At 43.8% G+C, this 12926-nt stretch overlaps 1 protein-coding gene across 1 annotated transcript in view; it reads left to right on the top strand.

The window, feature by feature from the left end:
* Snx3 (sorting nexin 3) overlaps positions 1-12611 on the top strand; it is a 35625-nt gene extending 23014 nt beyond the window's left edge. The window contains exons 2-4 of the mRNA XM_051164148.1: positions 6025-6120; positions 9457-9581; positions 11901-12611. Of these exons, the coding sequence (XP_051020105.1) occupies positions 6025-6120; positions 9457-9581; positions 11901-12006 (327 nt within the window). The 3' untranslated portion in view covers positions 12007-12611. The remainder of the gene's footprint in view (positions 1-6024; positions 6121-9456; positions 9582-11900) is intronic.
* The last annotated feature ends 315 nt before the right edge of the window (positions 12612-12926 follow it).

Genomic DNA, 12926 nt, shown 5'->3' with positions numbered 1-12926 from the left:
CTATTGCAAAAGGTGTATGGACTATGTTGCTAACTGGAGAGAATAGAAGGAAATAGAAAACCCAGGACGCTGAGCTATGCTGTAAGTTCGTCTCATTTTGTTGACTGTTCCCATTTCAGTCCTTATGTGCACAAGTAAGCAAGTGAAACAGGGGTTCCCAGGCGACCCTTCTCCCAGCCACTGAGCTACATCATCCCTTCCCTGAAGTCTTCTTCTATTCAAAGATACATGGAGGCTGAGGAGACGGCTCGGGATGAAGTGCCTTTTATGGCGCTGAGAACCTGCGGTCCGGTCCCGGCACCCACACGAGAGCTGAGCACAGCCCTGTAACCCAGCACTGCCTGAGTGGAAACAGGCAGATCTTGTCGGAGGGTTTCTGCTCCAGTCTAATCACTCAGTAATCTCTAGGCCTCAGTGAAAGAACCTGTCTCAATAAATAGCATGGGAATGTATGGAGGCCGGTAACTGAAGTTGCCTTCTTGTCTCCACTTGCAAGGGAGTGACCACACATGCACACACTCACAAACAAAAGCACATTGCTTGTCTCCACCACTGATCTTCACAGGAAAAGAAATGAGAGCACGTAGAAACTCTAAGAGGTTCTTTAGGTAATAGAAAAATATATTTAAAAAATAAAGCAAGACAGATCTGTTAAAAAAAAAAAAACTTTAAAAAAAGATAGCTAGTCTCACTGAAGATAGGTACTATATAAAGTGGACAGATTTTTTTCTAAATCATTGTGTTGGTGTGTACATTTTTATGCAGATATAACCCATTTTGTCTTCATCTTTTTTTAAAAAATATTTTTTCTATAAGCATTGCTGTCTTTATGTCAAGCCTTGGAGAAGTTGTACAGTGATAAACCCACTCTATAGAGACATTTTCTCTATACTGTTTAGTCATCAGAATCTGTGCTTCCTGTTTCTTTGAGTAAAAAAATGTTACATATGCAAAACACACCAGAAAAACATGGTACTGTTTGTTTTTGTTATTTCTCACATAAAATTGACAACTTTAACAGACTTTCAAATCTGCATTTGGAATGTTACCAAATGGCAAAACTCACGACTCTGGAAATCACTGATCAGTAAATTTTAACTACACTTTTATTTACTCTGCATACATGTGCTCACACCATACGTGACATGACACAAATGTGGAGATGAGATGACAGCCTGTGGAATCGGTTCTCTCTTTGTCCATCATCGTCAGGTCATCAGGCCTGGCTGCAGGCAGCAGGTGCCCTGCCTGCTGTGTCATCTGGTCAATCCACCTTTTTGTTGATGTTTATTAAGGTCATGTGTGTGGTGTGCACCTGTAGTCTCAGCTCTCAGGAGTCTGCTGCAGGAATATCAGAATTCAGGGCTGCGGAGTGGTTTGAGGCTAGCCTGGGCTCTGTAAGAAACATCTGTCTCAGAACAACGGCAATTCTTACATAAGGAAATATCACTAGCTGAATATGTTGTTTGGATACATGTCAGTATAAAGTCCTACATTAGTTTACATAGATCCGTTTTTTTTTTTTTTTTTTTTTTCCTGGTGAAAACATTCTGAGTCATTCTGTGTGGCTCTTTGACTTGTTAGATTTTGTTAGTCCCCTGGGGAACAGCACGGCAGACCTTCCTGCTCCTTCCCTGCTGTGCCAGCATGCACTGAGCAGCCTGCCCACCCTTGTTCTTGATGGGGTATCTTCAGCTTACTTCTCAACACTGTCTTCACCAAACAGTGGGACTGTTGCAAATCACCACCACACCAGGTCTTCCAGCTTCCCCATAGACACGTTTAATCTCACCCTAGAGAATTGCAGTCATTAACAGGCACCCTGTAATTAGCAGCACATGTGCTTTCTCAGAAGACTGATTGGGCAGCTCACAAGTAACTGCCTGTGATGCCAATGCCAGGGAATCCAATGCCTCTGGCCTCTGGGCACGTACATATACATACACATACTGAAAAAGAAAATCCTCAAAATAAAATCCCACCAATTCCAGCACTAGGGAGCGGAGGATGAGAGAGCTCTGAGAGGGAGAACTCCAGGCCAGCGCGGGCCATGTGCAGTGAGTCCCTGTCACCGTTGCCATCCTGGCCATATTGCTCAGTTTTCTGTTTTTGTTGTTTATTTGTCCCCCCTCCTCTTGTTTTTGTGCGGGTGGGTTAGTGTATGCAGGGAAGGATGTAGGGGGTGGGTGGGTACAGGAATCAATCCCAGGGCTCCATTAATGAACCGACAAGCCCTATTTGTGGTGTTTTAACCATACAAATTCAGATTCTTATATTATTTCTAAGATGCTCCTTGGTGCTTCATAAGCTTCACAAAGGATAGGACTGCATTTTCTTTTTCATCGTTGTTAATGATTTCATACTTAGCACTGTTGTCTTATTGATGCTTGGTAAGCAAGAGCTGAGTCTTCCAAAGCTGGGGGGTGGGGGGGGGGGGGCGGCACAGGGCGGTATCCAGTCTCAGGCCATTTACAAGCATCGGATAAGCTGAAAATGGCCAAACAAGAGTTTGCAATCAAATAGTGATAGCTCAGTGGTTCAAACAAAAACAGGGCAGTTAATTTTTTTTCTTCTTTTGATCAGGTAAGTTAAAGTCATCTTATAATGATCAAGACAACTTTTTAAGATTTATTTTACATGTTTGCTTGTTTTGCGTGTGAGCGTGTGTGTGTGTACACGTACGTACACCGTGTACGGGCTATTGTCCACAGAGATTAGAAGAGACTTTGGGTCCCCTGCAACTGGAGTTAGAGACTGCTGTGAGCCACCATGTATGTGTTGGGGACCATGTCTGGATCCTCTGGTAGAGCAGCTAGTGTTCCCAAAGGCAGCACCGTCTCTCTAGCCCCTGGAAAACTTTGTTTTTTGAGGCATGTAGCACAGGCTGGGCTCACTTTCTATGTAGCTGAGGATGATTTTCTGGTCCTCCTGTCTCTGCTTCTCTAACGCTAGGATTGCTAGATTGCCCTCCACACCCAGCCAGGACAAGTCAGGCACCCTCACTCAAGCTCAGTATCCTAAAGGTAGCAGGAAAATAATACCCAGTTGTTTGCCTTTTCTTACAGAGCTAGAGGGGAGGGTCTTGTGCACGCTGGGCAAGCGAGTGCTCCCACCACTGGCCACACCCTAGCCAGAGTTTCCTGCTAGACCCCGTCAGAACTCCAGAGTAGCACTTGGACGAGAGGAGAAATTATAGCCAGCTGAGTAAACCTAAAGGATCCTTTTGCAAATATATAAACTACTAGCTAAAGTAGAAGGGAAGAGCCTTTCCCCTCGATCCTCACTCAATTAGAGAGGATCAGATGTAATCATGATTGTGTCAAAAGTTCAAAAGGGAAAATGGAAGGTAAACCGAGCTGAGCTGGCTCTCTTCCCTCAACATTGTACCTGTAAGCTTGATATGTTGTTTCAGAGATTAACTTTACAGACTTCCGTACCCAGAAGTATGAAAATTCTTGGGGACCTCTTTTCACAGGCTTGATCTTAACAAACTGAATAAAGAGAGCAGTTAATCCCTTTTGTAAAGTAATTTGAGAGGAGGGAATTCAGAATGTAAAATCTCACCTGCAGAAAATACTCAGCTCTGTAAAGACCTTTCTATCTTTAGACACTTACAAAGACTTAATATTGTAATGCGGAAGGGTGAACCTGGCTAAAAAGCCAATGGGTGAAATTAGAGAGAGATAATCCAGTGCTTTCTCTCTGGGAATTATCGCTCTCCAGGGGACTGATTCCCTCAGGAATGAGAATGCTGCTCTGCACAGCAAGCCAGCGTCTCCTAAACACAAGTTTGACTTTTAGTATAATAAGAGTCTTGTTAGGTGCAATTTTGCTCCTAGTCATTAATACAATGAACAAATGTTGTGGTTACCTGGGAAAGAAAACTCAAGTGCTTTTAAACCTCTCCGTGAGATTTGGTTTCACACTTGAAACCTATACACTGTTAAGCCCGCTGGCATCTGTAGTGGGTTCCAAGCTCTAAGCTGTACAACATAGAAGTTAATACACTTTGGGAAAAACTGACACCACTACAAAATGAACGTAAGGTTCTGAATAGCACGCCTTTCTTGTGCTGAAGCACAGCCGGTTACTGGTAGCTTAGCTAGCAACTGAGGAGGGTTTCTCAGCAGTGGTGCCGCAGCGTGGTGTCTTAGTCTCTCCTCCAGGTAGTTCTGCAGGAGTTTTAACTTTTTTTTCTTCTCAGGTATAAAACAGTTTACAGTTCCTCAAGTGCAGATATCAAATTAGGAACAAAAGTCACTCAGAGTAGGCAGTGTTAAGTGGACTTTTGGTCGAGCTTGGCATTTGCTGCCTGAAATCATTTCTGAACCCTGCGGCCTTTGTGACAGGGTGTCTCTGGGGCCCAGGCTGGCCTTGTGCTTGGCAGCCTACTTCATCTCCGGAGCACAAGGATTACAGTTCTTCCATGCACATTCATATATTTTTGTGCTAATGTTTTTAATCATAAAACACCTCTCTCCACCCCCACCCCTTCGGTTTTTCCAGACAGGGTTTCTCTGTGTTGCCTTGACTCTCCTGGACTCATTTTGTAGACCAGGTTAGCCTCGAACTCACATCAATCTGCCTGCCTCTGCCTCCAGAGTGCTGGGATTAAAGGTGTGCGCTACCACACCCAGCGCATAAAACATGGCTAATGGATTTAGTGGCCTCTATGTAGCCTTGGCCATTGTGACCCTCTTGTTACTGGATCAGGATTAGTGGCACGCGCCTTTAATCGCAATGCTCTTAGGAGACAGAGACAGGCAGATGTCTGTGAGTTCAAGGACAACCTGGTCTATATAGTGAGTTCCATGATAGCTAGGGCTACCTAGAGAAGCCTTGTCAGCCTCCCAACCACATGCCCACTCATCCCCAAAACAGTTGGCAGAAATAGCAACAAGTAGCCTTTGCAGTCCAAAAACTGTATTGCATTATGACTAAGCACAGTGTATAACTCCATGTTCTCAGTTCTTAAAGACCTGGCTCCATTTGCCTAGTGTACTAACTGACACTTGAGTGTAACCTCACATAGGCGAAGAGCATGTTTCTTTAACATGTGTGTGAGTCTGAGTATGTGCCCATGAGTGCAGTGCCCACGGAGAGCAGAGGAAGGCACTGGATATCCTGCAGCCTTGGTACAGGTGGTTGTGAGCTGAGAACTGAGCTTGCATCCTTTGAGAGGAATGTTTGCTCTAAGCTCATGAGCCATCTCTGGCCCCCTTAATTGCCTTTTTTATGTTGGGGGTAGTGGGGGTAGCTTTTGTTTTGTTTAATTTTCCTTTTCTTTTTGGTTTTTTGAGACAGGGTTTCACTGTGTAACCCTGCCTGTCCTGGAACTCACTTTGTGGACCAGGCTGGCGTCGAACTCCTAGAGATCCACCTGCCCCTGCCTTCCAGTGCTGGGATTAAAGGCTTGTGCCACCACACCCAGTTCTTTTTGGCATTTTTTAAAAGAAACCAATTAAAGATAATATTTAAGGTAGAGAGAAACCTCAACAAATAAAAGTGCTTGTCGTGAAAGCCTGATGATACGAATTGAGTCTCCTAGAACTCATTCTAAAAAACTGGATGACATGGGGGCAGGCTTCTATAATCCCGTTATTTCTACAGCAAGATGAGAGAAAGGTGGAGCCAGAAGAATCTCTCAGAACTTGCAGACCAGACAGCCAGGAGCACATACCTTAGTAGCTAAAACAAGAGACCCTACTTCAAAACAAGGTAGAAGGAAAGAACTGACTCAAAATGTTGTGCCCAGACGTCCATGTGCTTGTTCTCCCTCCCTCGCGCCCCGCCCCCCCCCAAGGCCTACCTGAACTATACACAATTCATGGTAGTCAAGGGTTAGCCTGGGTAACTTAGTGAGTCCTGTCTCAAAATTAACCGTGAAAAGAGGACTGGAGACAGAACTCAGTGGTAATGTGTCTGCAAGGTAACCATGGTGGTTGTGTTATCAGTTAGGCAGACATTGTCCTTTCTAAATGCCTTAATTTTATTTCAACTTAAAAATGACTGTTTTGGTTTCAGACAAATCTTCCTATCTTCAAGCTGAAGGAGTCTACTGTTAGAAGAAGATACAGTGACTTTGAGTGGCTTCGAAGTGAGCTAGAGAGAGAGAGCAAGGTAAGAATTACTTATACTGGGACTATTTTCACTTACAATGTAACTTTAAAGCAAAATATGCCAGTTCTCACGGATGATGTCCAGAGTATATCTTAAAATGGGCAAAAGCCAATGTCGGGCTTACTGCAAACGTCTGTTTCACGTTGTGCCCTGAGAGTAGAGGAATAGTCGACCTCATTGTTTCTGCTCAGTTGTGCAGTGCAGCCTTTGCTGGGCGACATTGCGACAACACCTCTCAGTCTTTTGTGTTCTTCCTTCCTCATCCTCGTTGTCAGTACAGTTCCAATTTTATCTGATTCATAGTCAGCATTTTTTATTGTCCCACATGTATATAGAAGTTTCATAAAATGATGACCTTATTGTTTGATCGATGCTTTTCAGATAAGCTTGTGGGTGGGTGTAGGAGACTGATGTGCGTGTGTGTGCTCATATGAAGGCCAGAGGTCCACTTTAAATGGCTTCCTCTGTCCCCTTCCACCTGACTTTGGAGACAAGTCTCTGACTGAACCTGAAGTTTGCTGTTTTGGCTAGGCCGGCTGGCCAGCAATCCCCCTAGATCGTTTTCGTCCAACTCCAAGTTGTTTTTTTGAGACAGAGTCTTATGTAACCCAGAATGGCCTCTGTGGAGCTGAGGATGACACTGACCTCTTGACCTCTCTACCTCTTGAGTACTGGAGTTCAGCCATATGTCATTGCACAGGGTTATGTGTGGTGTTGGGATCAGGCCCAGGGCATTGTGTGTGTTAGGGAAGCACTCTACAAACTGAGCTACACCTCAGCCTAGATTTTCAGTGGTGACCATGATCCACTAATGGATTCATTACTGGCTGTACTTTGAAAGACAATGTTGTATACCTTGCTTAAGAATTGTCCTCTGTTAGAAGAAAAATTTGAGGTTACTTTTTAACTAGAATGTACTGGAAAGAAGTTGGCCAAAATAGATTGCTTGTTTTCTGAAGCTCAGTAAAATACTAGAAATGGAAGGAAAACAACTTTAGCCAGGTAAAAATGGCCAGATCTGAGACCATCATTGTACAAAAGCCATAACATCCTTTAAAACTGTAGTTCAAATATCCATACCCCAGAGAATATCAAAATACACAATACTCAAGAATAAAGCTAGACTTACTAAGCCCATGTAAGGAAAAACCCTGGGAGTGGGAGTGGGAGGGAGGGAGCAGAGCGGGCGGGTGTGTCTGCCGTGAGTGGTGACGTCTGCCAATGGAGCAGTCTCTGAACATTTGGGGTCCCCTGTTGTTCTAGGAGTGGCAGGTGAATGAATGAAGATCCTGTTAAGGCGCTCACATTCTGTTAGATAAGATGCAGTGATGAAGAGAAAGTAAAGACTTTGCCTTAACACGCAGCACGTTATCTCCTCAGTTATAAATCCGTAGACTTGTGACAGGAACCTCAGCATGAGGTGTCTACACACTAAGCAGATCGACACCTGAACTTTAGAGTCAGAACTGGTCCCTCGTATGTTGAGCACACATTTGTTCTCCTGGATACCAGGAGCATGGGGGTGGGGTATGCAGTCCAGTGACACACACTTGTTCACAAGGCATTAAGGTTGATCTCCCACCTGAGAAACCTGTCGTCTCGCTCTGCTTTAGGGCTGTGTATAAGCAGAATTTGATGAGTTTACAAGCTTACCCATGTTTTTATAGGAGATTAGTTTATAACACAGATAACATAATTGCACAACAGGGGTGTAACTCAGTGGCAGAGTACATATTTAGCATGTGCCAAACCAATGTACTTTTTACCAAAAAAACACATAATAATATCCACCAGCGGGTAAGTGAACTTAGTGAAAGACTGAAAAATCGGGATAAGTGTTGAGGAATACAATATATCTGCTGTTAATTGCAGAAAGAATATCTAACTGTATAAAACAAGTTGCAAAAGAAATCATTAACCCAAGCAAGGTTAGTTAGTCCCAGGAGGCAGAGGTAGCCAGTTCTGGGACAGCCAATGTGTACAGAGACAAACCCTATCTCAAAAACCTGTGTCTATCGACCCTTCTCCCCCAGCAGGTGCCTTAGCAAGAGATGATTTGCATACTATACAACTGAGCTGATATAATTCTCCTACTAAAATGTTTAGAATTACCCAGCCACAACACAGTCAGTGGTTATCGTCAATCACCCTTTTCAAAGAACCCTGCTTGGTGTGGCAGGACATACCTGCAACTAATCCCAGCACTCAGCTGGCAGAGGCAGGATGGCTGAAGTGGATAGCCTGTTAGATTATAGTCCAGACCAGCCGGAGCAACACAGCAAGACATCTGCAGAAGAAAGCAAGCAAGAAAGAGTAAAAAGAAAGCCTGTGTCTATGCTCGTAATGACCGTTTCTTCCTGAGCCCTCCTTGGTTTCTCTGAACAGTTATTCATGTGCTTCATGGCCTGGCCTGTATAAACAGAAGCAAGGAAAGCGTAATGTTTTTGTACATAGCTCCTCTCACTTCGTATATTTTCAAGGTTTTATCCTAACACATATCATACTTGTAAAAAGGATCTTAGCTGTTTTTATTTTGCCTGCATGTACACACATGTCTGGCACTTGAGGCCAGAGTAGGGCATCAGGTCTGCTGAGCAGGAGTTGCAGATGGCTGTGAGCAGCTGTGTAGGTGGTAGGACAGAAGCTGGGCTCTCTGCAAGAGCTGCTTTGCAGTGCTAAGCCATCTCTCCAGCCCATCCATCCATCCATTTATTTATGTTTTGGGGTTCTTCAAGATAGCGTTTTTCTGTGTAGCCTTGGCTGTACTGGACTCACTTTGTGGGCCAGGCTGGCCTTAAACTCACAAAGATCGGCCTGCCTCTGCCTCCCGAATGCTGGAATTACAGGCCTGGCTCCCTTGATTTATTTTTATTGCAAAATAATAGCCTATTGTATAGAAATACCATTTTTAGCCAGGCGTGGTGGTGCATGCTTTTAATCCCAGCACTCGGGAGGCAGAAGCAGGTGGATTGCTGTGAGTTCAAGGCCAGCTTGGTCTATAAAGCAATGTTGGGGGTAGTGGGGGTAGCTTTTGTTTTGTGTAACTCTTAATTTTCTTTTTCTTTTTGGTTTTTTGAGACAGGGTTTCACTGTGTAGCCCTGGCTGTCCTGGACTCACTTTGTGGAGCGTCTTTGCTAGATAAGCCATTTGTGCTTTTGTAGGTTATTGAGCCTCTTGGCTTTAGAACCCGTGGATCTTTCCACCACGTGGGTCCAGGGGCAGCTGTGCTTGGGAGGTGGGCTGGCACACCTTCCCCCACCCCACCCCACACCCCCACACACAGAGCGCCTCCTGGGGTGGCAGCACCAGGAACTCACTGTGTTGTGTTGCTTTAGGTGGTGGTTCCCCCACTCCCCGGGAAAGCATTTTTGCGGCAGCTTCCTTTTAGAGGAGACGATGGGATATTTGATGACAATTTCATCGAGGAAAGGAAACAAGGGCTGGAGCAGTTCATAAACAAGTAAGTACTCTGTTCCTCAAGAATGTGAGACATCAGATGACTGCTAGACAGTTTTTATTTATTTACTCTCTTATTTTGTGTTTGGATGCTTTGCCTGCATGTGTGTCTGTGCCCTATGAATGCTGAGAATCGAACCTAGGTCCGACTAGAGCAGCCAGTGCCCCTAACTGCTGAGCCATCTCCAGCCCTGATGGCTCGTCATTTAAATGTTAAGCTAAGTCCATACTGTCTTCCTTTGGCCATTTCCTGACTTTTTGTACTATTTAAATGAAGTGAAAGTATCCTGACACTCTTGAGTGGTTGAAGTGAGGGATTTTGGGTTGAACTAAGTTTTTTTTGTTTGGTTTTTTAAAAATGGTTTCTTTATTATTAGTGCATTGGTGTTTTGCCTGCATATATGTCTGTGGAAAGGTGTCATATCTTGGAGTTAGAGATAGCTATGAGCTGCCATGTGGGTGCTGGGAATTGAACCCGGGCCTTCTGGAAGAGCAGTCAGTGCTCTTAACCACTGAGCCATCTCTCCAGCCCCTTTGACCTAAGTTTTATATTTGTTGTTCTTGGATAATTTATGCAAATTGCTTTTAAAATTGCATCATTCAGAAAATAGTTTTACTCATGATTCTGATTTAAGGTATGTTCTCATGTGAATAATAAAATGTACAATGCATCTGCAATCACTTTGTCTGATTGCAGGTAGCGATATTATCAGCGTGTTTTATGTAAAGGTGTACATAAAGTTTTTTTCATGGCAAAATGTTTTCTTTTGAAAAAAATGTTAGAAAATTTAGGATTGCCTGTCATTTAGTAACTGTTGGTTGATAAGCTTAAAGCAGCAAAATTTCTTTCCATCTCTCTCTTGTCTTGTCCTCTCTTTCCTCCTGGGGAAGCTGACTGGAAGTGCTGTCGTGTCATGTTCAGCTGGGGCTGCAGGGAGCAGGATGGAGGAGGGAAGAGACAGACAGACGCTCAAACAGACAGACGCTCAGACACTGCTCATTATTGTTCCTGATCTGGGCTTAGCTTTTGAGTCGCTGAGGTGGCAGGCATGCCACTGTACCCACCGTAATTATGTATCAGTCTTAGGCCCTACCACAGAAGCCAGATCTCAGAGGATACATTACTTTTTAATTAATAATCTGGTGTCTGTGAGAGGTAAACAAAGCCTCTAACTTGGGTATCTACTGTAGCACATAGCATCCGTGTGTGGTTTTGATGTCTTTCTGGCAGAGGGTGGTACCCAAGATGTCACTGTGTAGCTCAGGCTGGCCTTGAGCTCTGCACAAGGTCTTGAGGCGATGGGTGTTCACCCCCATGCCCCCACAGCTGCCTTTCTGTGAACATACTTCTGGGGAAAGAAAAGCCAAACTTGGTCTGAAACACAAGTCTGATTGCCAGCTACAGAGGAAGACTAGGTGGGGAAGGGGAAGACAGAGAGAAAAGCAGAACACTTAAATGTGTGTGTGGCCTGTATTTCTAATTTAAAACCTATACCCTATTATATTTTGTTCTATCTCTTTATATTTGCCCAAGCTGGCCTCAAAAACAGAGCCTCCCTGCTCAGCCTCCCCTGTTCTGGGATTATAGGCATGGGCCTGTATTCCTGGTTTGGATCCTGTATGTTTAAAATAGATTATTAAAATCCAGTGAACTATTTCACATGGAATGATAAAATGTAAGTTTCTTAGGCATGTACCAACTAATTAAGCTAATTGGGTACACATTGCAGAAACATTATTTAAAAAAATTTTTTTTGATACAGGGTTTCTCTGTGTAGCCTTGGCTGTCCTGAACTTGCTCTGTAGACCAGGCTGGCTTGAACTCAGAGAGATCCGCCTGCCTCTGCCTCCTGAGTACTGGGATTAAAGGCGTGCATCACCATGCCTAGCAGATTACAAAAATTTAAAGTCATTTTAATTTTTTTATTATGACATTTACATGTGTGCGCGTGCGTGTGTGCGCGCGTGTGTGTTCGCTCCCAATCCAGTGCATATGTAAAGCTTAGAAGACAGTTTGTAGAGTCATTTCTTTTCCTTCTATCTTGTGAGGTTCTGGGGATCAAGCTCAGGACATCAGACTTTGCCGAAAGCAGCCTTACCTGCCGAGCCATCTAGCCATCCCTAAAATGTCTTTTAAATCACTTTTATGAACCAAAGGAATAGACCGTTATTTGATAGCATAGCTTATGGATAGTTCAGAATAATGCTTGCATTTAATAAATCGTATGTATTTCCTAACCTTAAATTGTGTTTGTTTTGACCCCGCTTACCACCATCTTTAATAAACAATGGACTAAAAATTTGTTTTGTTTTTCATTTCTAGGGTGGCTGGTCATCCTCTGGCCCAGAATGAACGCTGTCTTCACATGTTTTTACAGGATGAAATAATAGATAAAAGCTATACTCCATCTAAAATAAGACATGCCTGAGTTTGGCAAGAAGAGGCAAAAACCAAGACCATTAATGATTCATCCATACCAATGAAGAAGTTGTAACTAACATAGCATGCTGCACAGACACTGGTATAACACGCCTGGGTATACTAACACTCAATGCTCCCTTACATCTTGTTTTGTTTTGGCAGTTGACAAGAAGTTAATTTGCTTTAGTGAAAGCTCCCTCGCTCCAGCCTCTAAGTAGCGTTTCCCTGTTGTGTCCATGTGCACACTATAGCGTCACAAGCCCCGTAGGTCCTGCAGTGTCCTGACTAAAGTTGCAGATTTGGTCTTATTTGCAGTTTCTGTGTCATGTTTGCTTCTTGAATCGGATTGATTGGACTACCCCCGCCCCAAATGTGTGATGTCACTACTCTGTCCTAATTTATGTGCAGGAGCGCGACACCATCTGTCTCCAGTGCCACACATACGAGGTGAACTTTGTGTGCAGAACGTGTCTTCCTTCTGGCCTGTATCCCCTTCACATGGAAAATTAATGAGGGAAATCTTTATATTCTGTATAAAAACAAAATCAAATTTATATACTAAGATCATTTGTCTAAAAATTTAAGTTGTTTTCAAATAAAAGTTGAAATGCATTTCTGGTGTGCACTGATTACATGGCCTCCAGAGCCTGTCCTTTCTTCTGTGGCTTTATACTTACCTCCCTTACTGAAAAGGATTATGTGCTAATTATATGCTTCTCATTCCCGGAACTCCATTCCTCTTTAAAGGGCGGTGATATCAAATATACCACCACCTTTTGGATGGGGCATTTGCTTTAAACAGCAGCAAAGTGATGCACTGGGAAAGGCTTGTTGGGAAGGACCGCGTGTGAGAAACACGTTATCGCCCAAGCCTCTCTGGGAAAGCCCTTTAAGATAAGTCAGTATCGCGCCTGAATGACTTGCTGG

The sequence above is a fragment of the Acomys russatus genome, chromosome 21 (genome assembly GCF_903995435.1).
Source record: "Acomys russatus chromosome 21, mAcoRus1.1, whole genome shotgun sequence".
In the NCBI taxonomy this organism is placed as follows: domain Eukaryota; kingdom Metazoa; phylum Chordata; class Mammalia; order Rodentia; family Muridae; genus Acomys; species Acomys russatus.
Note: the sequence above shows the minus strand (reverse complement) of the source record. Positions and strands in the feature narration are given on the sequence as shown.